General features: G+C 43.9%; 1 protein-coding gene across 1 annotated transcript in view; it reads right to left on the bottom strand.

Moving 5' to 3' along the window:
* The window catches only part of CENPP (centromere protein P), a 685,914-nt gene that overhangs the window by 621,206 nt on the left and 37,787 nt on the right, over positions 1-26,921 (bottom strand). The window contains exons 4-5 of the mRNA XM_029599391.1: positions 26,362-26,450; positions 19,938-20,026 (exon numbers count right to left, since the gene is read on the bottom strand). Coding sequence (XP_029455251.1) covers positions 19,938-20,026; positions 26,362-26,450 — 178 coding nt within the window. The remainder of the gene's footprint in view (positions 1-19,937; positions 20,027-26,361; positions 26,451-26,921) is intronic.

The raw sequence follows: 26,921 nt of genomic DNA, 5'->3' as shown, positions 1-26,921 counted from the left end.
CCCCTAGCAGATGATAAAGCACCGACATGGAGGACTGGCTACATGTCAATAGCTGCATTATGACACAAAAACCTCAGTCATACATTAGGTTCCTAATAAACTGTAAGATTACAGAACAAAATATATATAGAGAACTTTCAGGGTGTGTTTGTACATGTGTATAATAGGGTTTCAGATTCCACATGTACATGTATTTCAATCCATCTCTCTTTTAATCTGTGCAATAAAGACATGGTCTTAGTCTACTCAGATATCTGGCTTATTGTAGTCTTAATGAGAGTATGACATTTAGAAAAGTAGGAATATCATTTGATGTTTGACAAATATTTGGTATCTATAGAGTCAAATCTGACAAATGTCCCTTAAAGTGCTCTCCTTTGCTAATCAGCTAAATGCCCCATCTATCACTAGAATCTTGAATGCATCACTGAAAATACCTCCCGGATGACTAACTGCCAGGTCACTTTACAGGTTAAAGCATAAAAAAAGAAAGTTCAAGCCTTAACATTGCCTCGGGGGTGGGGGGTGAGGGATAAGCATGGTTTCCCGTACTGTTAGATAACTGACTTAAACCTATGCTTCAGACGTATGATCAATGTCCAAACAGAATTCTACAGGAATACATGCCCTCAGGGCTTTCCATGTAAAAGGAGTTAGTAACAGATCTTTTCTTAGCAAATGGCATTCAACTAAGAGTAAAGAAATGAGTTAAACAATTTTAAATCTCCAAGAGATACTAGATTTTATTCACATCCAGGAGTAGACAAAAACCTTTATATGGTAACTAGGTTTTCTTCTGTAGGTCATTGCCACATAAAATACAACAAGCAAACAGCTATGAATACTAGACAAGAGGCCTTCTTCACTAAGATTTTTCTCTCATTTTGTGTCTATGGGGAAATACAAATTTGATAAATCATGCCCATGGTCCTGTTGGAAATTTAGCCAGGTTTACTAATCATTTTCAAGTAATAAAATTCAAAATACATTGTCTCCTAGTTAAGTACAACCCGTTACATTTCTAGAACAAAGTAATGAGGGCAGAGCTAAAGCAAATAGACAAACCGTTAAACTATTTCATAGTAAATTACAGCAGAGAAAGACCAGTAGCAATCACTCTATGCAGATTACCCCCATTCAGAAATATTACACCAGAGCTACCACAGTTTACACCTTTGCTCTTCATTTCTTCCTCTAGCCACTAGAGATCCTCTGTGTTTATCCTATGTCCTTTTTAATTCGTTATGCTTTTTGACCTTATTACCGATCAGGGGACATCATTCCAGGCATACACCACCTTTTCTGTGAAAGTATTTCCTGATGTTGTTTCTGAGTCAACCACCTTGGAGCTTCATATCATGACTATATAGTTCTACCGCACCCTTTCCATCAGAAAAAGTTTGATTCTTGTATATTAATACCTTTCAGGTATTTAAAAAAGTCTGTATCCTACCCCCCCCCCCCCCCCCCACACACACACACACACACACACACACCCCATCTCTTCTAAGGCATACATATTTAGGTATTCATGTTTTATCTCAAATGTCTTTCAGTAAACATAGAAACATAGAAATGACGGCAGAAGAAGACCAAATGGCCCATTCAGTCTGCCCAGCAAGCTTTCACACTTTTTTTTTTCATACTTATCTGTTACTCTTGGCCCTTAGTAACCTTTTGGTTCTATTTCCCTTCCACCCCCACCATTAATGTAGAGAGCAGTGTTGGAACTGCATCTAAGGTGAAATATCTAGCTTAATTAGTTAGGGGTAGTAACCGCCGCAATAAGCAAGCTAAACCCATGCTTATTTGTTTACCTAGACTATGGAATTCAGTCCTTGTTGGTTGTTGTCTGTATATAGATCCACTTTTCTTCATTCCCCCCTGCCATTAAAGCAGAGAGCTTTGCTGGATATGCATTGAAAGTGAAGTATCAGGCTTATTAGGTTTGGGGTAGTAACCGCCGTAACAAGTGAAGTATCAGTCCTTCTCCCTTGCCGTTGAAGCAGAGAGCTATGCTGGATGTGCGTGAAGTATCAGTCCTTCTCCCCTGCCGTTGAAGCAGAGAGCTATGCTGGATATGCATTGAAAATGAAGTATCAGACTTTCTCCCCTGCCGTTGAAGCAGAAAGCTATGTTGGATATGCATTGAAAGTGAAGTATCAGGCTTATTTGGTTTGGGGTAGTAACCGCCATAACAAGCAAGCTACTCCCCACTTTTTTTGTGAATGGAAATCCTTTTTTCCACATTACCTCTTGCCGTTGAAGCTTAGAGCAATGTTGGAGTTGCATTAACCGTGTGTATGTTTATTGAATAAGGGTATTATCTCCAGGTTGTAGCCGTCATTCCCGCGAGCCACCCACTCTTCATTCACATCCTCTAGACTTTATGGATCCACAGTGTTTATCCCACGCCCCTTTGAAGTCTTTCACAGTTCTGGGCTTCACAACTTCCTCCGGAAGGGCATTCCAGGCATCCACCACCCTCTCCGTGAAGAAATACTTCCTGACATTGGTTCTGAATCTTCCTCCCTGGAGTTTTAAATCGTGACCCCTGGTTCTGCTGATTTTTTTCAGACGGAAAAGGTTTGCCGTTAACTTTGGATCATTAAAACCTTTCAAGTATCTGAAAGTCTGTATCATATCACCCCTGCTCCTCCTTTCCTCCAGGGTGTACATATTTAGATTCTTCAATCTCTTCTCATAAGACATTCGATGAAGACCATCCACCTTTTTGGTCGCCCTTCTCTGGACCGCCTCCATCCTGTCTCTGTCCCTTCGGAGATACGGACTCCAGAACTGAGCACAGTACTCCAGGTGAGGCCTCACCAAGGACCTGTACAAGGGGATAATCACTTCCCTTTTCTTACTCGATATTTCTCTCTCTATGCAGCCTAGCATTCTTCTGGCTTTAGCTATCGCCTTGTCACATTGTTTTGCTGACTTCAGATCATTAGACACTATCACCCCCTAGGTCTCTCTCCTGCTCCGTGCACATCAGCCCTTCACCCCCCCATCGAATACAGTTCTTTTGGATTTCCACACCCCATGTGCATGACTCTGCACTTCTTGGCATTGAATCTCAGCTGCCATATCCTCGACCACTCTTCCAGCTTCCTTAAATCCCTTCTCATTCTCTCCACTCCTTCCGGCGTGTCCACTTTGGTTGCCTTTCTCTGGATCACTTTTATCCTATCTCTATCTTCTTGAGATACAATACTCTAGATGAGTTCTTACCAATGACTTGTAAATGGGCATTATCACCTTCTTTTTCCTGCTGGTTATGCTTCTCTTTATACAGCCCAGCATCTCTCTGGCCCTAGTCACTGCCTTCTCACATCGCTTCACTACCTTCACTACCTTCAGATAATCGAACAGTATCATCCCAAGGTTTCTCTCCTAAGCTATGCATATCAGTCTCTTGCCCTACATCACATATAGGTCCTTTAGATTTCAGCATCCCAAATGCATGACTGTACCTTTTTGCATTGAATACTAGCTGCCAAACCTTTGACCATTCCTCAAGCTTTCTTAGATCACTTCTCATCCTCTCTGCTCCTTCAGGTGTGTCCACTCTGTTAAAAATCTTAGTGTCATCCGCAAAAAGACAAACTTTTCCTTCTAGTCCCTCCACAATACTACTCGCAAATATTTTGAGTAAAACTAAATCCATAACTAATCCTTGAAGCATTCCTCTAATCACCCTTCTCTCCTTAAAGTAAGTTCCATTCAATGCAAATGGAACGACTGGTTGCCATGGACAGTGAGAGAGAAAGGGATATGTTATACCAGTCTTGTTGGTCAACTTGTTTTGGCCTACTGCCGTCGGATCTTCAATCTACCCTAACCGCCACTGGCTATCATCCCTCTTGGAAGTGATTGGAACCCTCACGTTACCTGGCTTATCCTATGACTTGACACTTGATCTCAGAATATTGTATATTACAGTGGGAACTGAACTTTGCAAGGGCATTTGATGTCTCTTTATTACAAATGTTGGACAGTGCTAGTTATGGAGGGGTTGTCTCCCAGGGCAAGGGGGGGAGGGGGTTGTGTGTGTAGTGTGTGGAATGTTAGTGGTTTTCTGTGGTGTGACTGGGTGGTGGGATATGCTTGGAGTTTAATCTGTTTCTCTGGGTCAGGAGGACCTCAAAAGGAGAGTACACGGGGTGTTGTTCTAGTCGACCTCGCTATGTTGGGGAATTGCTCTTGTAGTGTGCTATGACGCTAATATTTGATTCCAATCGTGCTCTCTTCTCCAAAGTTTGGGTTATTGATTGTACCTGTGTTACTCTTTAATAAAAAAAAGGATTTTGACAAAAAAAAAAAGAGTAAGTTCCATTTTCCATTATGTGCTGTCTGTCGGTCAACCAGTTTCCAATCCATTCCACCACCTTGGGACCCTCTCCCGGGCTAATTATGAACCTCTTATGAAGAACATATCAAAAGATTTGCTAAAATCCAAATAAACAAGAACATGCCCACCCTTAATCTAATTCTCTAGTCATTCAATCAAAAAAATCAATCAATCAGATATGTTTGCTATGATCTTCCTTTGGTAAAACCATGCTGCCTTGGATCCTGTAACCCACTGGATTGTAGATAGTTCACTATCCTTTTCTTCAGCAGAGTCTTCATTAAATTTTATACCACTGACATAAGGCTAACTAGCCTGTAGTTTCCAGCCTCCTCTGATTCTAAAACACTGGTCTCAGTTTTGATAAAAAAAAACTTTGCAGCTTTAATCTAATAACTAGACAGGAAAAGACTTCACAAGAATAAAACTATGTAGCAGTGAATTCATGGAGTCATGCTTTAGGAATATTTTCTTCAACCTACATATATCTGGCAGAAAAATATATGAAGTAGAATGAGCATAATTTCTGTAATCCACTTTGAGATCATTTCTGAAAAAAAGTAGATTATAAAGTGTAGATAAAGGTTCTTCAATGTCTCATTTTATTTACGTTTATTTAAAAAAAAAGTTTACTTTATTCTAGAGATGTGCATTTGTTTCAAACAAATGCATTTTTTGAAATGAAAATATTTATTTTCAATTCATTCCAAATGGAATGAGCTAAAAACTAACTTATCCAAAAATGTCTGGCCCTTAAAGCTCTGTTCAGGGCTGACAAGGACCTGCAAGCAGGTGCCTTCACTCTCCCCCACCCAACCCCCACTAATAAGTTGAGGCCGGGGCCTTTCTGGCCCCTACTTACCCATTCCAGTTGAGTGTAGAAAGGGGCAGGAGCAATTCCCAATCGCTCCTGCCTTGTTGACTCTCCTTTAAAAATAGTACCAGCTTCAGAGCTGGCCAGCCAGCATCATATTGTTTTAAGGCCATAAAGTAATAGGGACATAAACAAGCTTCCATTCCTCTAGCCTCTCTTCTTCTGTTGCTCCTTCAAATCAAGCCTGCCAAGTTTACTGTTGTAGAACAGCTCCTGATAGCCACAGCAGAGCTCATGCAGCCAACTAGCAAAACTCACCCCTCAGTCTTGGCATGGCTCCTACCATCAAACACCCTTCCCAAATGTCTCAGAGCATTTCCAACTAATGGTCCACTGCCAATGCAGTGGTAGCTTCTCCACTCAAGACTCAAGCTGACAGAAAAACAAATGTTTGTTGCCAGGGAGGACAGAAGCCTTTGGACAAGTAAAAAGGCTGCTGGAAGAAAGAAAGAAAGACAAGCTGCAGGGAGCCATAAGTTTTCGAGTGGTTGAAGAAGACAAGGTCTACTTTTTCACTTGGCTGCAATTCTAACATATTTTTGGAAATGCAATATTTCTAAAAGATCCCAAGTTTAAAAATCAGGCCAATACAGTAAAAGTTAAATTTAGGCTATTACAGTGCAGGATATCCCCAAGGTCACAAACACACATGCTTCTTCATTGCTGCTTGCACTCTGCTGGGTTTGGATCCTTCTTAGCATCATAATCAGGATAAATTTCATCTGCTTCTTCCCTTTCATCTACATCGTACCCCTCAGTTGTAATTATCATTCAGGGCCCTACCGGTGTCTCTCCTTCAGAAGCATGGTGATTAAATCCAAACATATTTCCACGCAAAACTGTTGTTTCTCTTTACATAAGAACATAAGATATGCCATACTGGGTCAGACCAAGGGTCCATCAAGCCCAGCATCCTGTTTCCAACTGTGGCCAATCCAAGTCACAAGTACCTGGCAAGCATCCAAACATTACATAGGTCACAAGCTACGATTGCTTATTAATTACAGTCATAGCAGTTTATGGATTTATCCTCTAGGAACTTATCCAAACCTTTTTTAAACCCAGTTACACTAACTGCTGTAACCACATCCGCTGGCAATGAATTCCAGAGCTTTACTATGCACTGAGGGCCGGATTTTATAAATTAGCACGAGCGCGTACTTTTGTTCGCGCAACAGGTGCGAACAAGAGTACGCGGGATTTTAATAGATACGCGCATAGCCGCGCGTATCCATTAAAATCCGGGGTCGGCGCGCGCAAGGCTGCCCAAAATCGGCAGCCTGCGCCCGTTCCCCTACCTAACCCACCCCCCGGCCCTATCTAAACCCCCCCCCTACCTTTGTCGGCAAAGTTACGCCTGCTGGAAGCAGGCCTAACTTGCGCGCGCCGGCCGGCTGCCCCGCTCCATGTTCCGGTCCCGGGGGCTGGTCCGGAGGCTGCGGCCATGCCCCCGGGCCGAAACCACGCCCGCGGCACCGCCCCGTAAACATCACACGCGACACGCCCCCTAAACGCCGCGTCACTCCAGGCTCGGCGCGCGCAGGGGGGGGTTGGGGTAGGTTTTCGGGGGGTACGCGCGTGAGTGAAAAAGAATTTTCTCTGATTTGTTTTAAAATATGGTACTGGCTAACTTCATTGAGTGCACCCTAGTCCTTGTATTATCCAAAAGAGTAAATAACTGATTCACATTTACCCATTCAAGTCCTTTCATGATTTTGTAGACCGCGATCATTTCGCCCCTTAGCCTTCTCATCTCCTCTTCAGCCTTTCCTCATAGGGGAGCCATTCCATGCCCTTTTTCATTTTGGTCGCCCTTCTCTGTACTTTCTCCAGTGCAACTTTTTTTGAGATGTGGCAACCAGAATTGCCACAGTATTCAAGGTGCAGCCTCACTATGGAACAATACAGAGGCATTACGACATCCTCCATTTTATTTTTTAATAACTCCTAACATTCTGTTTGCTTTTTTTGACGGTCACGGTACACTGAGCCAACAATTTCAATGTAATATTATCTATGACGCCCAGATCTTTTTCCTGGGTAGTAACTTCTAATATGGAACCTAATATCATATAACTACAGCATGGGTTATTTTTTCCTATATAGATCATCTTGCACTTATCCACGTTATATTTCATCTGCCATATGGATGCCCAATCTTTCAGTTTCACAAGATCCTCCTGCAATTTATCACAATCAACTTGTGATTTAACTATTCTGAATAATTTTATGTCATGTACAAATTTGATCACCACACTCGTTGTACCCCTTTCTAGATCATTTATAAATATATTAAAAAGCACCCTTCCAAATATAGATCCCTGAGGCACTCCACTACTTATCTTTTTCCATGTGAAAACAGACCATTTAATCCTAATTTGTTTCCTGACTTTTAATCAGTATGCAAACCACAAAAGGACATCACCTCTTATCCCATGACTTTTTAGTTTTCTTAGAAGCCTCTCATGAGGGACTTTGTCAAACACCTTCTGAAAATCCAAATATACTATATCTACCAGTTCACCTTTATCCACATGTTTATTAACTCCTTCAAAAAAGTGAAGCAGATTTGTGAGGCAAGACTTGCCCTGGGTAAAGCCATGCTAACTTTGTTCCATTAAACCATGTCTTTCTATATGTTCTGTGATTTTGATGTTTAGAACACTTTCCACTATTTTTCCTGGCACTGAAGTCAGGCTAACCGGTCTGTAGTTTCACGGATCACCCCTGGAGCCCTTTTTAAATATTGGGGTTACATTTGCTATCCTCCAGTCTTCAGGTACAATGGATGATTTTAATGATAGGTTACAAATTTTTACTAATAGGTCTGAAATTTCATTTTTTAGTTCCTTCAGAACTCTGGGGTGTATACCATCCGGTCCAGGTGATTTACTACTCTTCAGTTTGTCAATCAGGCCTACCACATCTTCTAGGTTCACCGTGATTTGATTCAGTCCATCTGAATCATTACCCATGAAAACCTTCTCCATTACGGGTACCTCTCCAACATCCTCTTCAGTAAACACCGAAGCAAAGAAATCATTTAATCTTTCCGCGATGGCCTTATCTTCTCTAAGTGCCCCTTTAACCCTGCGATCATCTAACGGTCCAACTGACTCCCTCATAGGCTTTCTGCTTCGGATATATTTAAAAAAGGTTTTACTGTGAGTTTTTGCCTCTACAGCCAACTTCTTTTCAAATTCTCTCTTAGCCTGTCTTATCTATGTCTTACATTTAACTTGCCAACGTTTATGCTTTATCCTATTTTCTTCTGTTGGATCCTTCTTCCAATTTTTGAATGAAGATTTTTTGGCTAAAATAGCTTCTTTCACCTCCCCTTTTAACCATGCCGGTAATCGTTTTGCCTTCTTTCCACCTTTCTTAATGTGTGGAATACATCTGGACTGTGCTTCTAGAATGGTATTTTTTTAACAATGACCACGCCTCTTGGACATTTTTTACTTTTGTAGCTGCTCCTTTCAGTTTTTTTCTAACAATTTTTCTCATTTTATCAAAGTTTCCCTTTTGAAAGTTTAGCACGAGAGCCTTGGATTTGCACACTGTTCCTCTTCCAGTCATTAAATCAAATTTGATCATATTATGATCACTATTGCCAAGCGGCCCCACCACCGTTACCTCTCTCACTAAGTCCTGTGCTCCAGTGAGAATTAGATCTAAAATTGCTCCCTCTCTCGTCTGTTCCTGAACCAATTGCTCCATAAAGCTATCATTTATTCCATCCAGGAACGTTATCTCTCTAGTGTGTCCCGATGATACATTTACCCAGTCAATATTGGGGTAATTGAAGTCTCTCATTATTACCGCACTACCAATTTGGTTAGCTTACCTAATTTCTCTTAGCATTTCACTGTCCGACTCACCATCTTGACCAGGTGGACGGTAGTATACCCCTATCACTATAGTCTTCCTCGACACACAAGGGATTTCTACCCATAAAGATTCAATTTTGTATTTAGTCTCATGCAGGATGTTTATCCTGTTGGACTCTATGCCATCCGGACATAGAGCACCACACCTCCTCCCGAGTGCTCCTCTCTGTCATTGCGATATAATTTGTACCCCGGTATAGCACTGTCCCATTGGTTATCCTCTTTCCACCATGTCTCTGAGATGCCAATTAAGTCTATGTCATCATTCACTGCTATACATTCTAATTCTCCCATCTTACTTCTTAGACTTCTGGCATTAGCATACAAACATTTCAAAGTTTGTTTTTTGTTTGTATTTTCATTCTGCTTTTTAATTGATAGGGATAAGTTTGAATTTTTTAGCTCAGGTGGGTTTTTAGTTACAGGCACTTGGACTATCTTTCTAATTATTGGAACCTCACTGTCGGGATGCCCTAATTCTAATGCATCATTAGTATCCTTTGAAGATACCTCTCTCCGAACCATGCACTGCTGAGCGACTGTCGGCTTTCCCCTTTGTTCTAGTTTAAAAGCTGCTCTATCTCCTTTTTAAAGGTTAGTGCCAGCAGTCTGGTTCCACCCTGGTTAAGGTGGAGCCCATCCCTTCGGAAGAGACTCCCCCTTCCCCAAAAGGTTCCCCAGTTCCTAACAAAACTAAATCCCTCTTCCTTGCACCATTGTCTCATCCACGCATTGAGACTCCGGGGCTCTGCCTGCCTCTGGTGACCTGCGCATGGAACAGGGAGCATTTCAGAGAATGCTACCCTGGAGGTTCTGGATTTAAGCTTTCTACCTAAGAGCCTAAATTTGGCTTCCAGAACCTCCCTCCCACATTTTCCTATGTCGTTGGTGCCCACATGTACCACGACAGCCGGCTCCTCCCCAGCACTGTCTAAAATCCTATCTAGGTGACGCATGAGGTCCGCCACCTTTGCACTAGGTAGGCATGTTACCAGGCGATCCTCACGCCTACCAGCCACCCAGCTATCTATATTCCTAATAATAGAATCACCAACTATGACGGCCGACCTAACCCTTCCCTCCTGGGCAGTAGGCCTTGGGGAGATATCCTCAGTGCGAAAGGACAATGCATCACCTGGAGAGCAGGTCCTTGCTACAGGATCCTTTCCTGCTGCATCTGGTTGGTGCTCTCCCATCATGAGACCTTCTTCCTCCAAGGCAGCACCAGGGCTGCCAGTCTGAAATTGGGACTTGACTACTATGTCCCTGAAGGTCTCATCTATATACCTCTCTGTCTGCCTCAGCTCCTCCAGGTCTGCCACTCTAGCCTCCAGAGATCGGACTCGTTCTCTGAGAGCCAGGAGCTCTTTGCATCGCATGCACATGTACAACTTCTCACCGGTGGGTAAAAAATCATACATGAGACACTCTATGCAAAAGACTGGGAAGCCCCCTTCTTGCTGCTGGACTGCTGCCTTCATCTCAATTTTGATCAGTTCCTAGTTAAGTTTTAGGTTGCTATGGGAGTAGGAATGTGTCTAACGTCCTTTAAATGTATTAGTGAATTCACTATGTGTCTGGTAGTGGCCTACCGGGGTCTGATCGAATTCTCAATAAAGTTTTTGTTGAGTTTTTGGGGGGTTTTTTGTGTGAAAGTGGCACCTGCCTAAAAATTAAGGGATGAGCTAGGGGTGGGTGGGCGAGGGGTGGGAGGGTTGGGAAATACAAACAGTCTAACTTCAGTTAGTCAGCCTGAGTGACTCACTGCTCTCTTGATTAACAAATGTTGCTCCCTATTCAAACCCAATCACACTACCTCAACACCTTTCCAAGGTGAGTAACTGGGCTGAACTATTCAACTTTTTTACTTAGGTATACACTGCACCTAGCTTATTTCTAGCTTCTGGCTACTTTTTGGGTTGTTTTTGTTTGTTTTTTTTTGTGTGGGGGGGGTTCCAATACAAACACTCAGTTAGTATTATACAAACACTCAGTTCTTTAAAAGTCTGGAGAACACTCAGTTCTGCAGACGTTTAAAAATAAACACACTACCTACTGCTACCTTATTGACTGACTATTTAAAAATACAAACAGTCTAGCTTGTTTATTCACTGCCTTTCTGACTATTAAAGGCACAAACACACAAACACACTAAATAATATTCCCAAACACAAACACACTAAATAATATTCCCAAATAGTTAACTTTACCCCAATACTTTTAAAAAAGACAATGTCCCAAGCAAAAACTTACTGATTCCTTTCAGCCACCAGCAAGGTGATCCTCTCATCTCAGTGTTCCTCCAGGCTGTAAAAAAATACATATGGAAGACTTTGCAAACATACAAACCCCCCTGCCAATCCCAGCAGGGAGTTGCCACTGAGGCAGATACAGCCCACAGGGTCCATCGCCCCTCAGTAAAGATCCTGAGAGAGTACTAGACTTCAGCAGGAGGAGAATAACCTGAGAAAGAAGTCCCTAAACCTCTCTGCTGAGAGCAAGTACAGGAATGCTACATGAGGCAGCCCCTGTGGAAGAGAACTTCCTCACCAATCTGGGAATGCTAAGGGTACCAGGGGAGGAACAGTATGATCAGCAAAGCAGACTGCCCACCAATCAAGCCTAGGTACCAACCTATGGCTCAAAGTAACCCGGTGTTCCACCTAATAACATTGTGGCACACCAGCAGAAACATTCACATAAATAAGAACTGCATATCTGCCAATGAACACATCTACTGACAGAGTCACCTCTGAAAGAGCAGAAAAGAACTCATTACTGACTGCAATATAGGAGGGAGCCACTTTCGCGTGATCCTCCACCCCCAACCCAAGTCGCTCTAGATAGGGTGAACTGTCGAAAGGCAAACATGCCAGAGAAGAAAGAGAGAGGAAAAACCTCCCCTCTGAGGTCGAGTGCCACCCAACTCGACACAGATGAGTAGGAGTGGCACAAAGTGAAACTATACACGAGGGCCTCCATGTTGCTTGTTGGCATCCATGGACTCGATGGCACAGGACACTCAATGGAATCCATGTTGCCCCATGGCACAGAAGGCAACAAACGTGTCCCTGGCACTCAATGGCAGCAGTGACACCATACCCATCAATGGCGCTTCTGGACAGCAGACACTGCTGAACAGTACTCACAGTGCTCGCTGGTGTCCACAGTACTTAATCTGAAGTCATCAATGACGCTTGATAGTATCCATCGATGGCGCCTACAGTGCTCGATTGCCCCCATAGCGCTCAATCGCATCCATGGCATCAATGGCTCGATGGCCACCTTGCCATGGTGCAAGATGGTATTGATGGCTTCAGTGGCACCCAAGGTACTTGATAGGGCCCATGGCACTCAATGGCATCAATGGTGCCCGTGGTGCCTGAAGGCACCCATGGTATTTGACAGCCACCATGCCACAGTGCTCGACAGCACCCATGCCACTTGGTGACATCAATGGCGCCCATGGTGTCTAATAGTGCCTGTGGCGATCACTGGCCCCAAAGGTGCCCACGGTGCACAATGGCCTCCATGATGGTATCAATGGTACTCCCTGCGAAAGGGGGCCTCCATGACACTCAATGGCATTGATGGCGCTACTGGTATACGATGGCGTCCATGGCCCTTGACCCAGGACATCGACAGGTCCATGGTGCCCAATGGTGTCATGGCATTGAAGGGATCCATGGTGCTCCATGGTATCTCTGGAACTCCAGGGCATCAATGGCCCTCAACAGTACCCCGGGAATTCAATAGGAACTGCGGTGCCCCTGGCAATCGACATGCTCCTGGAGGCCATAAATGCTCTAGCACATGTGCATGGGCAACCAATTCTGAGCATGGCACCAAAGATGATAACCCAGGCTCCTGCTCACCCTCTCGCCAAAGAAAATGCATTGCCAGATTGCTTTTACATGCAGGAAGGGAGGCCACATCATCCAGGGCACCAGACAAGAAGACTAGTTCCCCAGAATATGGAGAGAATGAGCTCTGCTCTCCACAGGAACATCTGGTCCTGAATTTCTCCATGGTCTAGCCTCCAACAATGCCAAGTGATTGGACAGAATTTCCTGAAACTCCTGCCTTGGTAGGAACTCAGGCAAGACCCCAGGCCAGAGGCCTACTCAGACCACAATGGAGTGCACACTGCCAGCCTGAAGAGGCACCTGACAAAGGCAAAACAGACAAGTTAAGGAGAGGACAGGGAATAAGCTGCAGATGCAGCCTCATTTAAGAGGAAAAATCTCTGTTGGCTGCATAGTGCACAAGGCCCACCACATGGCCAAAAGAGGAGTACTAAGAAGAGAGAGAAAAAAAAACAAATTAAACCTAAACTATTGCATGCTCCAGAATTGTCCCAGCCTTATCTGTGAGGAGAGCAAAGCTGAAACCGCGACCACATGGCTTCGCGGAAAAAGCAAGATTAGAGGACTCTGCCTGAGAGACAGGGAGGGGACTATAGCTGCACATGCTCAGTAGAGCATGCTGAAAGCTCTAGAATCTTTGAGAACAAAGTTCCATGCCGGACTCCACTGGATGATGTCACCCATGTCTAAGGACTGCCATTCTGCTTCTCCTTAGAGTATGTGCAGATAAGCCTCCGTCAAGTCCAGAGACTGGCCACAAGTCAGCCCCACAAACAACTGCATTCACCCCGACGCCAGCACGACATGGACACCACCATCTTGCCTCCTCGCATCCCCTAGATGCATGCACGCATGGCGCACACTGAACAATAAGGACCCCACGGCAAGAAACAGCAACAGCCCTGGCAGATGATGACAGAGTGGGCCTCTGGATTTAAACCCTAGCTGTGCTTCCAGTCGGCGCCTCAGCAACAGGTTCTCCTGCAGTGCGTGTTGCTTCATTGTCTCAGTACCATGCCTTGTTGTTTCCCTGCCTGCCTTGCCTTCTTGTCTTGCATCCTTGTTACCTTGCATTGTCATTACCTTGTTTGTGTCCTATTCCCCAGTCCCTCATATTTGTCTTATCCATCCATCTCTGCCTGATTCCAGGTTCTGACCTCTGCCACAGATATTGATTACTGTTTCTGGACTGCCACCTGCCTTGACCCCAGCTTGGACATCGACACCACTTACTTACTTGTCTGCCCCAACCTTGGCCTAGACCTCAACACCACTTGCTCACTGCCTGCCCTGACCTTGGCACCGCTTGCTCGCTGCATGCCCCGATTTTGGCCTGGACCTCAACATCACTTGCTCGCTGCCAGCCCTGACCTCTGCCTGCTATTTGACTTCACCTGACCACTCTATATAGGACTCTTACCTAAGCCCTGCTGGCTTCTGGAACCTAAGAACTCAACTTGCAGGGAATGTGGCTGGTATAGGTGAAGCCTAGAACCAGTCCTAGTAGGGCAAGTCCATCTGCTGTCAGCATGGGCCTAGTAGGTTCGCTTGCTAGGCTGCGTCAACCACGCCACAGCCCAAGAGCTCACATCTGACACATGGAAGATGTGATAGGTAAACTGCAATCTATTACTTCACAACATGATCCATGCCCATTTGGTTATATGAGATCCTTAAAGGAATCAATGTTCCCTTTCATTAGAACAATTATAAATCAATTGCTATCTGAAGGTGTACTAGACTGTATGAAGCTGGCTACTGTTTCAGAAAGGGACATAATATTAAATTGTTATTATTTTTCCTCATGGACAAACTCTATAGCCACATTGAAAAAGAAAGAACTGGGTTATTAGTACAACTAGATATATCTGCAGTGTTTGAAGTGTGAATCATAATAAATTGCTAGTAAGATGGCAGGAAGTTAAAATGGGTGGTCAAGTTTTTAAATGGTTCAAGCCCTTCTTGGTGGGAAGAAAACAGAGGGTATAATTGGGGCATGATTGTTCCACATGGAGAACTCTGTGTTCGAGGATGCCTCAGGGCTCATCCCTTTCCTCAGTCCTATTTAATATTTATTTAACACAGATTGGAGAATTTTTAAGAAACTTAGGAGTTGTATGTTGCAGCTATACGGATGATTTACAAACATTTGTTCCAAATGAAATTGATGGTACCATCCATCTATCTTTTCTGTCAAACTGTCTAATTAGTATTAATAATTGGCTTGAGTCGCAAGGACTATCCATAAATATAGCAAAAACAAAATTGTCGTGGATTGGTAAAACATTACCATAGATACGCAAGTATATAAAATCCTGTAAATAAATCAATAAGTAAACCATGAAGGCAATAATTTAAAATTTCAATTGGAAGTAAGAAATTTTGGTTTATTAATGGACTCAAAACTCACCCTCCAACCGCATGTGAAACAGGTTGTGAAATCAGCTTTTATCAAACTGAAAACACTAAAACCTTTAAAGGATATATTACCTCAGGATTTATTTAGATCTGTGTTACAAAGTCTTGTATTAGGTCAGCTAGATTATTGCAATAGCACTTGGGTGGGATTGCCAGAGAAATTGTTTCAGGCACTTTGGGTGGGATTGCCAGAGCAATTTTTCCAGGCTCTTCAATTGGTTCAGCATGTGGCAGCCAGAGTAATTAGTGGAAACAGTATAATGAGCATGTAAGTCTGATATTAAAGATTGCCTGTGAAAAGTCAATCACATTTTAAGCTATTAGTTATAATGCATAAAATTTTATATTCTGAAAATTGTGTAGCAGCACAAAAAAGCAGAGGCTGCATTCATAAGGAACTGTACTGTTAAAAATCCTCTCAAATCGTGATCATAGATTAGGAATGATTCAGAAGAGAGCTATATCTTACGCAGTGTCTATTCTATGGAATGCTCTTCCGAGTGAATTAAGACAGGAGGCTCACAAAAAAATTTTGTAAAAGTTTGAAAACACTTTTATTTAAAAATTCATCCATCTCTGCCTGATTTTAGAATTTTTATTTAGTATTTGTGTTTAGATTATGATTATGTTGTAAATTTGTGTGTACTGTATAGTTAATATTATGGATGCTGTATTTGTAACCAGAGTCGAACATGCCAAAGGAGGTAGCAGGATATAAGATTTTAAAATAAATAAATAATAAACTCTCCTTTCTGAACACCATAATCAACGACTGCAAGGCTTCCATCCTGAAGCAAACCACCTTCAAGAAGGCTCGTTTCAGGTCCAAAACAGGGCAAAAGATCGCCTCTTCTTCTGAACCATGTGCAGAACAAAAGGTAGAAGCCATGCAGAGCATTTCCAGCACTCCCTAGTCCAGATCGAGAGAATTGCACAGCATTTTCAGGACCCTCTGGTCCAAAGTAACTTAATCTCACCTGTGTAAGAAAACTGAGAAAAAATGGGCCACATGTCCGGGACTGGAGATAGAGCCTCCAAGCACTCATAGTATGGGGTTCTTTAGACCTGTTTTTAACCTCCTTTCTGTATCTGGAAATTTAAGACTAATCGGAGAAAATTCTTTTTCACTCAACGCACAGTAAAGCTCTGGAATTTGTTGCCAGAGGATGTGGTTAATGCAGTTAGTGTAGCTGGGTTCAAAAAAGGTTTGGATAAGTTCTTGGAGAAGAAGTCCATGAACTACTATTAATCAAGTTTACTTAGGGAATAGCCACTGCTATTAATTGCATCAGTAGCATGGGATCTTCTTAGTGTTTGGGTAATTGCCAGGTTCTTGTGGCCTGGTTTTGGCCTCTGTTGGAAACAGGATGCTGGGCTTGATGGACCCTTGATCTGACCCAGCATGGCAATTTCTTATGTTCTTATGAAATGAGCCCAACTTCCGGCCAGGAGAGCTCCGTCCCTATCCGAGTCTCCTGGAGACCCAACATTAAGGGGTAGATTTTCAAAAAGCGCGAATAGGCCTACTTTTGCTTGCGCATCAGACTCAAGCAAAAGTACGCCTGATTTTAGTAGATACGCGCGGAGCCGCGCGTATCCACTAAAATCCCTGGATCGGCGCGCACAAGGCTATTGATTTTGTATAGCCGGCGCGCACCGAGCCGCGCTGCCTACCCCGTTCCCTCCAAGGCCGCTCCGAAATCGGAGCAGCCTCGGAGGGAACTTTCCTTTGCCCTCCCCTCACCTTCCCCTCCCTTCCCCTACCTAACCCACCCGCCCGGCCCTGTCTAAACCCCCCCCTTACCTTTGTCGGGGGATTTACGCCTCCCGGAGGGAGACGTAAATCCCCGCGCGCCAGCGGGCCTCCTGCGCACCGGGCCGCGACCTGGGGGCGGGTACGGAGGGCGTGGCCACGCCCCCGGACCGCCCCGGGCCGTAGCCACGCCCCCGTACCCGCCCCCAAAACGCTGCCAACACGCCCCCGAAACGCCGCGACGACCGGGCCCGCCCCCGACACGCCCCCCTCCGAACACCCCGGGACTTACGCGAGTCCCGGGGCTCTGCGCGCGCCGGTAGGCCTATGTAAAATAGGCTTACCGGCGCGCAGGGCCCTGCTCGCGTAAATCCGCCCAGTTTTGGGCGGATTTACGCGAGCAGGGCTCTGAAAATCCGCCCCTAACTGTGGGATTCCGAGATGGAGCATTAGCCTTATCCCATGGAAGACCTGGCAGAGGCCCCCCAGACCTTGCCAAGCCACCCACACAAAGGCCTCCAATAGAAGAATAGCTTTGCCAGAAAGGTCTAAGAGTTAGAGTCCACTAACCAGCTGAGCACCCAGAGAAGCCTTTAAGCAGTGATCATGAATGCCACCCCACTCACTGAGGGGCAAAGCAAATTGAAGCAAGCACCCAGCAACTATACCAGTCCTAAGGCTAACTGAGAGGAATCTACATCCAATGCCACCGGAACTGTCTGCGCAAGACGTAACCCAGACCATGCTACAGCATAACAGCTTGCAGAGACCAGAAGAGCTATGCCCATAGCCTCAAGGGCCTCCTTAAGCACAGAATCCAAATTCCACTCCTGGGACTCCTGAAGAGTAGTCCTGCCAATATGGCAACCATTGCTGAAGCTGCAGCCACTTCTGTCCAAGCCAATGTAAGAGTCAAAAAAAAGCATAGAGACCGGAAAACTAAGATGTAAGGCAGAGGCCCCAACTCACCTGGCTGTAGCCAAACATCCATCAGTTATAACATGAGCGCTCACAGGAACCTATCTTGCCACTAAGGACCATGTCCCTCAACGCACATCTCCCAGACAGCAAAAATCCTCAAGGAAGTCATCAACACAAAAAAAGACTATAATCCCATCCACTGAGCTTGTAGAAACTCCAAAATGGATCTCAGGACCAGAGCCAAGCCTCCAGGTAAGACTTAAATGAACATGTCAGACCTCTAGCACAGAGAGAACAGCTGTTTACCAGACCACTCTAAAATATTCCGGAAAGAAACAGCCATACTTCCTCCAAAGCAGGGACACAGTGAACAGCACACCATGGGACTGAGAAGAAAGACCTCAGTCCTTACATTCTCCTGCTTAATAAAATGGCCACCACTTCCAACACAAACCTACTTCTAGTGGGATCTGGAACATGGCTGCCCTGCCGCAGATCTCTGCCTGCCCACAGGGGACCAAAGACCTGACTGGTTTCACCAATCAGATCACCACCATGAGACTGAGAAAGACAGAACTCACCCCATGCACTCTCTCCTGCTTGGCCAACATGACTACCAGTCCCACTTCGTACCAACTTCCCACAGGAACAGAAAAGCAGTTGTCCAACCACAGAGCTCTATCCTCCAGTAAGAAACCGACTACCTGAATTATTTTACCAATCAGAAATGTCCCCAATCCCCATATAAGCATTTTACTGCTGCCATTTCCCATTAAAAAACCCGGCTGAACTGCTTCCATTAATTTATTGCTGAGCTGCCTCAAATAAGTATTTTCTCGTGCTCCAAAGAAGTGGCCAGGCCTCTTTCTTGCCTCGCCATGAGTCACCACCACAATCAGGACTCAATCAAATCTTCCTCAACTCACCCAGTTACATTTTCCATTGTCTGAGGTCTTTTTTTTTTTTCTTAAAAGCGTTAAACAGCCAGACAATTTTTTTTTTCAGTTCAGCCAGAGAAAGGGTGATGTAAAAAGGAAAGGAAGATGAGGAAAAAAGGTATCCAGTTCACCGTGAGCCCCTCCAATCCAAACACTGCTCTACTGAGGAAGCCTAAGCTGTCCCCTCAAGAGCTGCCTATTTGAAATAAAATACGATTTAAGATATGTTCACCTAGGGAAGGTAACTCAGGCTTTCACCCCAAGAGCCCCACAGGACCAGAGCGCCACACAACTGAGGGAGGGAGCCCACATGGAGGAAGAGGAAGAAAAAAAAAAAAAAAAGGATGAGAAATCTCAGCCTTACCCGCCTGGAAGTCTCCTGGGTCCTGGCCTGCTCAACAGAGGTAGAGAGCACTCTGCTATCACCTCTGGAGCTGCCCTTACCTCAATCAGCAAGAGCTACTGCAATGGCCAGATGGACCCCCTCAACTAAGGGACAGCTAGGCTGCCTCCTCAGGAGCTCCGTGATTCTATCCTGATCAGCCTATTAGACCTGAATCCACGGCAGAGAATGCTTGTCCACCCTAAACTGAAGACAGGGAATACTGGCAGGCTGGTGTCAACACGGAACTATACAAGGTCGGACATCAGCAAGCTTGTTAATCTCTGTCTCCATCTGCTGGTTGGCATGCATAACCCCACTGGTGTGGAATGGTCTGACTGGATGAAGAGGAATAGGTGGTTACAGATCTAGATCCCCTGAGCACTAGTAATCAACTACCATATATTAAGTTACAGTATATACATGAATGCTGCAGTATTAGGGGAAAAGAAAACAAATAGAAAGCAGAAACAAAACAAGGAATTGTTTTAGATCTATCAGTGGATTTAAATTGTATTTTATATATACAAATTCTTACCTGGACACAAATTTGCTAAAATCTGAATTTTCCCCCGACTCTAAGATAATGCTGAGGTTGGTAACAACAGATGATGTACTTTCCTTGTTCTAATTTGGGTGAAGAGAAAGATTTGTAAGTTTCACAGTTTTTGACAGAATAGAGTTCAAAGAAACAAGCTTATTGTAAACTATCAGTGGTATCACATAGAATGACCAGAATGTCACAAGAGTAACACAAATTTCTAACACCTGAAAGTACTTTTATATTGGCAATCATTATGTCTGTAGGTGTTTTCTTCATGAACAGTTCATAGGGGCTTAAAATGTATAGGAAAATTTATCCTATTTATATTTGTACATATTTATACAAATAATCATGTTAATTTCTTCCACAGAGAAAAATGTAAGTATAAATAAGAACGATACATGTACCTTCATTTTCTCATTTACTCTGAGTACCATTAATTTTAGGACAGAGAGAAGGAAATTTTCAGAAGCCATTTATTTATACAGGTAAATGTGTATTTATCTTGTAAAAAAGTACTTTTTGAAAATTGCCCACTCTCTTCCTGCATTGAGTGGGCAAAGAATGGGCAGGACATGCAAATGCATGTAGTTTTGTATTTTCAAAACTGCACATTTTTTGAAGGGAAAAAGCACCTACAGATAAAGCAGGTACAAATCTCTGCAGGAGCTTTTTCCCTAGGCTATTTCCAAAGGGAAATTGAGAACTGGTGCAAAGTACGTGGCATTAAGTACGTGCTTCTCGACCAGTGTGCCGGGGCAAGCCGATGTGCCTTGGAAAAGTTCTTCCTGTGCTGTCGTGCTGGCAGTCCCAGCAAAATTCTCATCCCTAGGCTCAGGCACTGAAGTTATTGGGTAATACCTCAAATCTCCTGCTTGTTGCTCCAGCCCCTCCCCTCCTATCCATATGGCAACCAGACAGCAATGAGGACAACTGAAAGGGAGGGGTGAGAGCAGGGAGCCAGCATTGCAGGAGTGAATGGCAGAAAAGAACCTCTGCTTCCTGTTCCAGCCCCTCTCCTCCCCCATCTGCTGCCTGGAGAACAAGACTCTTCTCTGCTATGCTCTGCTTTCTTGGCGAGTCATGGCCCTAGGCTTTAGAGGTCTGTGCTGCAGGGACTTGGAACTCAGCTGATAGCAGAGTAGGGAGTCACCTGGCAATCCAGTGAGGCAAAAATGATTTGTGGGAAGGGACGTGAAGGCAGGTTAACGTTGAAAGCGGTCGAGAAGAGAAGTAAGAGAATTCTTGGGGTGGAGGGTGCAAAAAGGTGGTGAATGTTGAGAGAGGTGAGGTGGGAATGTGAATTTTAGGTGAGGAGGCGGCTCAGGATGCTGACACAGTATTATGCATTGTTGCCCCTGACTGTCACTGGGATCGACCAATGGCAGCGGTAGTTCCTGTGACATAGTAAGGGCAAAGGGCCGTCGGCTGCCCTTTGCCCTGACTATGTCACTGGGACCGACCGCTGCTATTGGTCGGTCTCAGTGACATGGAGAGGGCAAAGGGCCGTCGGCGCCATTTTGTTTACTGGCAGCCAAAGCCGAGGAGTTCATTCCCGGACCGCTCCTGGACCCCCGCTGGACCACCAGGGACGTTTGGCAGGTCTTGGAGGTGGGTCAGGAGGGTGGGGGTTGTTAGTTAATTTAAAGGGTTGGGATGGGGTTCCCAGAGAAAGAAAAGTTTTCTGATCTGGGGAGTGGACCAAAATGGCCCTCCCCAGACCCGAAAAAAAAAAGCTATGCACTCCCCTAATTTGCTCCATAAGACGCACAGACGCAGAGCCGGTTTAGCACAAATTTTTTTTTTTTTTATTTTCCCCCTCTGAATCCTAGGTGTGTCTTATGGTCAGGTGCGTCTTATGGAGCAAAAAATACGGTATATATATATATATATATGTCTGTGGAATACTGACAGAGAGATTTGGTTAAGGCTCAGGTCAGGGAAGTTGGAAGGAAGCATTTTCCCTTGAAAAATAACAAAAGTCCTAGAGCTGTCAGTGTAGAAGATCCCATTTCTGTAAGCAGGAAGATCTCTCAGTAGCCACTGGAATTCTCATAAGCAAGTCTGTCAGTGACAGAAGCAGCAGCAGTGAGAGAACTATCTCAGAGAAAGGGAGAAGCAGAAGCATGAGAAATAATAAAGAAGAGGATCTAAAATAAAAAGGGAGTAGTAAAAAATAAAATAAAATAATTTTGACCCAAGTCTGTAATGTAATTAAATAAATAAATAAAATGGGTTGATATTAAATTTTGGGACTCAGATAGGGACACTTTAATTTTATTTAACACCTAGTAAGTTTCACAAAAAATTTAGGATCCTCAAAATCTTAGCAAGACACTGATTTGGCTAGTTTGTGGAAGATGGGCGCGAGAGTGCAGTCAGTTTCTTTTCCCCACTATTGTTGTTTAAGTTAGGTTAATAGGTAAAAAAAACAAAAAAAAAAACAATACAGAAGACTGAAAAAGGACACGAAAGACAACTGGGATTGGCGCCCAATGAAAGAAAGATTTTTTTTTTCAAGAATAAATATAAGTGGATATGCACTAACTGAACACATGGGAGTATAAATTTTAAATACTTTAAGGGGGTAATCCAAGGGAAAGATACTTATCTGATTGTTATAGATATAAAAATTCTGGTGATTAGAAAATAAAACATTCCTCTGGTTGAAAAGCTCTGTAAAACTAAAATGTTTTTCTTTGTAATTGCATGTTGAACATATTCATAGATTATAACTGTCTTATTTAATATTAAGAAATATATCTTGTTAGCTGGTTAGTGTGTTTATTTTAATTTATATTTTAAATAAACATTTAAGTGAAACAATTTTGTTTTGTCTAACAACATAAATTGGCTCCTGTTTCCCCTTCCTATCTCCAGGAGACTAACCCAAGTGAGTCCTGGGCCCTATTTAATTTAAAAACTTGGTAGAGAAAAGGGGTTTTCTTTTGTGACCCCCTGGAGAGGGTGGACATCTTAGAAAACCTATTTAGTTATTACAACAATGTTTTTAGTCTCCGTGTGCAGGAGGGTTTTCTGATTCCTCGGAGGTAGTTTCGCTAAGAAATCAAAACGGTTGAGAAACACTGCTTTAAGTACAAATGAAGTTTTGAAAATTGCTTGCACATGGCCTAATTTATAAATTTATTTCCTTTTCTTCAAAACACAAAATGGGAGAAAACTGTTCATGAACCAGGCCCATATTTTGCAAATATTAAAAAAAAAAAAATATGCCTGACAATAGTTCCTGTTTCTATAATAAACTAAATACTGCCACCTGGTGGTAGTTGGAAGCTATGTTCTCTAACACATGAATGTACTGAAAAAAATGCACAATCAATATATTAAGTAAGGAGCTCCGTTAAGCCCTTCACTTTTAACCCCTGCAGAAAAAGAGACCATTACCTTACAACAGCAGCTGCACCTCCAATTTCACCCTCCTGTTAAACACACCCTACCTTGCTGTCTAGGAGATGCAATTCAACGGGACTCCCATCTGTAGTACCTGTTTGCCCAGCAACATGTGCTTCATAGATTGCTAGCCTGCCTGGGAATATTTTTGCTACCACTGGGAAGAACAGCTGCTTACAGCAATAAGTCAGCTAGGTCAGGACAGTGAGGGAGTGGAGGCCAGTATAGGGAGAGAGGGGAAAATATATATATTTTACTTTAAAGGGAGTTGAGAAACTACAGATCTTTCTTGGGGAAGGTACAGAATCTAGTGTTGTGAGTGTTGGGGTTGTGGGGGAAAGGGGGAAAGGGGCTGGGAAGGAAGAGAACTGGAGGTAGGGAGGCAGACAGGTGAAGGGAAGAGGACAGAAGCTGTGATGGCCAGGGCTGTGGGGAAAAGAGTGGTAGGGCTGTTTGTGTGTATGTGTATATATATGTATAGTATGTATGTGTGTATGTGTATATATATGTATAGTATGTATGTATAGTATGTGTATTAATATTCATGAAGGCATTGAGGCTCTTGAAATACTTTGGGCAAAGACAAACAAAATATGGTTCTGTTTTTAGTTTCAACAAACTTTTTATTCAATGCAAAATGAACATTTACAACATCTCCTCCAGGCAATGTGTTTCTTAAGTACTTTGAAGGCAAATACAACTCGCATGTCAAAGATTAAAGGTTGAAGATCCCTGCGTTAAGTAAACATTCTAGTCAATCCCATCCACACTTTACAATATACTAAATAAGCATCAATTACAGTAGGGTTTCCCAAACTGTGGGCTGAGACCCCAAAAAGGGTCACAAAACCTTCAGCTGGGGTCACAAGTGCCTCAAAGGCAGCACATTTCAGGCCACAGCAGCAACAGCAGCAGCATTAATAGTGGAATACAGCATGCAGCCTGTGAGCCAGCATGCACTCACAGCCCCTGCAGCAGCCCTGCTCTCACATGAATTTCTAGGGTAACAGAAAGCCCTGAGCGTGGAGAGGCTGGGGCCGCTTCAGGGTCTGTGAGCGTGCGCTGACTTTTATTATTAATACTGGTGCTGCTTGCAGATCACCATCAACCTTTGGACCTGCCATGAGGGGAAGGGAGGGCCAAGTATGTATGGGAGATGGAAATTGCCACCGTTCCTCCCTTCTCACCCACCACTACACCCACCCAAAAGAAAAATGCTGCCCCTGCCATCAGTCTGTCCCCTCTTCCCATCAGCTGTCATCCATATTCGGACCAGGGCTCAGAGGAAAATGTTGCCATTGACCCTGGCCAGAGGAATATTTGGAGAAAGGGCTGTTTGAAAGGAGGGATCAGATATAGGAGGGGTTTGAGAGTAGGATCACCTGGAGAGGGACTGCCTGAGGAAGGGGAGAGAAGAGGGAATGAAAGAAGATTAACTGGAGGGTGTAAGAGAGGAGTTAAGGGGATATGAGAAAAAGGCTGGAGGGGATGAGAGTGAAGAGGAAATGAGAGGGTTATTTGGGGGTTATAAGAAGGGCTTGGGGTGAGTGACAATTCACTCACTAATGCAAAAAGGACTGGAGGGGTTGAGAGATGGGATAGGCTATAGAGAGATGAGCTAGAGGGGAGGTCCATCGGAGGGGAGGAAGTTAAGAAAGGAGATTCTCTGAAGGGGTGGAATGGAGGAAAGAAGAGATAGATAGCAGGAGAAAGGTTTCAGTTTGTTTAATAAGTAACACTCTGTAATTCTGGGTTCCCCGATCTTTTAGCCAATGTAACCCCATTTTAGCATTTAAAAAGTCACATGACCCATGAGGACAACCAAAACAAATTAGGGGTGTGATCTCCCTCCAACAGTCACTCCAGTTGATCCTCTCTCATCCTCCACCCTGTCTAGTTGATCTAGTTGCAGGGGGCCTCAGTCTAATCCCTGGGCCTTACCCCAGTCACGTTTTGGAAAATGGCGCCGACCGGGACACGTGCGAGGATGCACCTGTCCCCAACGTGGGATCCAGGTTAAGGTAAGGTGGGCTCTTGGCGGGGCTGGGAGGTGGGGGGGATGTACCGATTGCTAGGGGGGGGCCGGTGGGTTGTGCCGATTGTTGTCTGAGGGGTTCCAGGGTTGGGGGGAATGTGTGACTTACTTTCGGAGTGCCAGGGGGTCAGGGGTGGGGGTTGAATGTACTTTGGAGGGGCCACTGCGCAGATTAAAAAAAAAGTTTTAATTATTTTGGGGGGGAGTCGAGGCCGCCTCAGTTGGAGGCCCTGGGTTGAAACAGGGTCAGCACTGACCCCTGCTCAATCTCCCCATTTGGCTGCAAGGCACCAGCATATCTAGGGTTTACTGCGATACTGCTGCAAAGCCTGGGCTAGAGGAAGGAAAATGGTAACATTCTACCTGGAAATGAAATTTCATTGTTCCCTTAAATTTGGGCCCTCTTCCCATCATAAATGGGTATAAGTGGGCTTGGGACTGATTAACTAGTACAGCAGCAAATTCAGAAATTGGTACTGTGGAACCCGTTCGCTTTCTGCTGCACTCTCTACATTACTCTCGCCTTCCAAACTTATGCACTGAGATCCAGGCTGCAAGCACTGACACTAGACCTCCGATTTATTGGATAGATTTGCCAAAAGCAAGGCAGCAAGGTTTTATATGAAAACATAAACCAGTAATGACTGCTCTGCTGCCAACAGAAGTGCTTTTTTTTTTTTTTTTACCTCCATACCTCACAAGTACTCATGCTGTGTGCATAAACTCTCAGCTACATCTGTGATTTCTAAACAATAAATTAGAAATACCGTCCTTGGCTGCTTTTGCTCAATATTTAACATACTATGAAACTTGTGAACACAATAGAGTAAGAGAGCCAGATACATTGTCTTTAACCTCAAAGTGTACTCAATAGGTGGCAAAAAACACATCCCAAACATATTACCAGAGCAGTCTAACATTTTCCTTAATACAGAGGTGCCATTAATACAGATTATTATGTCCCATATTTACCTCAACTTTCAGAAGTACAAATTCAATCTGAAAAGGCAGCAAGTAACAATTTCCTGTTATTCTATGTTTCTCTTTGTATTTGTTTTCATCTACAAGAAAACACAAGTTCATAAAACAATTAAAATCTTCATGATATAAAATGATGTTCAGTGCAGATAGGGACTGAAAGGTTTCTTAAAATACTTAAATTGCTTATTTTGTATGTTTAATACACCACATATGCTGACATAAGTAAGTCAAAATTACTGTATATGCAGAGCTCCATTGGAATCCCTACAAAGTTGTGGCCTTGAAAAAAAAAAAAGGCTAGGCATTTAGAGCAGGAGAGAGAGAAACACACCATCTATACCAGTAGTTCTCAACCAGTGTGTCAGGACACACTGGTGTGACACCAAGGGGTGGAAGGTGTGTCACCAAAAATTTGACATAGCAAGTCTATGCTTTCTATAACAGCCACATGTGCTTGCTGCTTGAGGAGAGTAAGGAGAGTAAGGAGCTGGTACTTAAAATCCCTCATCACCGCTCCCTGTTGCTGCTTTTCCCTTAACCCTGCCAATCAC

Source organism: Rhinatrema bivittatum, chromosome 4 (assembly GCF_901001135.1).
Source record: "Rhinatrema bivittatum chromosome 4, aRhiBiv1.1, whole genome shotgun sequence".
NCBI lineage: Eukaryota > Metazoa > Chordata > Amphibia > Gymnophiona > Rhinatrematidae > Rhinatrema > Rhinatrema bivittatum.
This window is presented reverse-complemented; position numbering and strand designations above follow the sequence as displayed.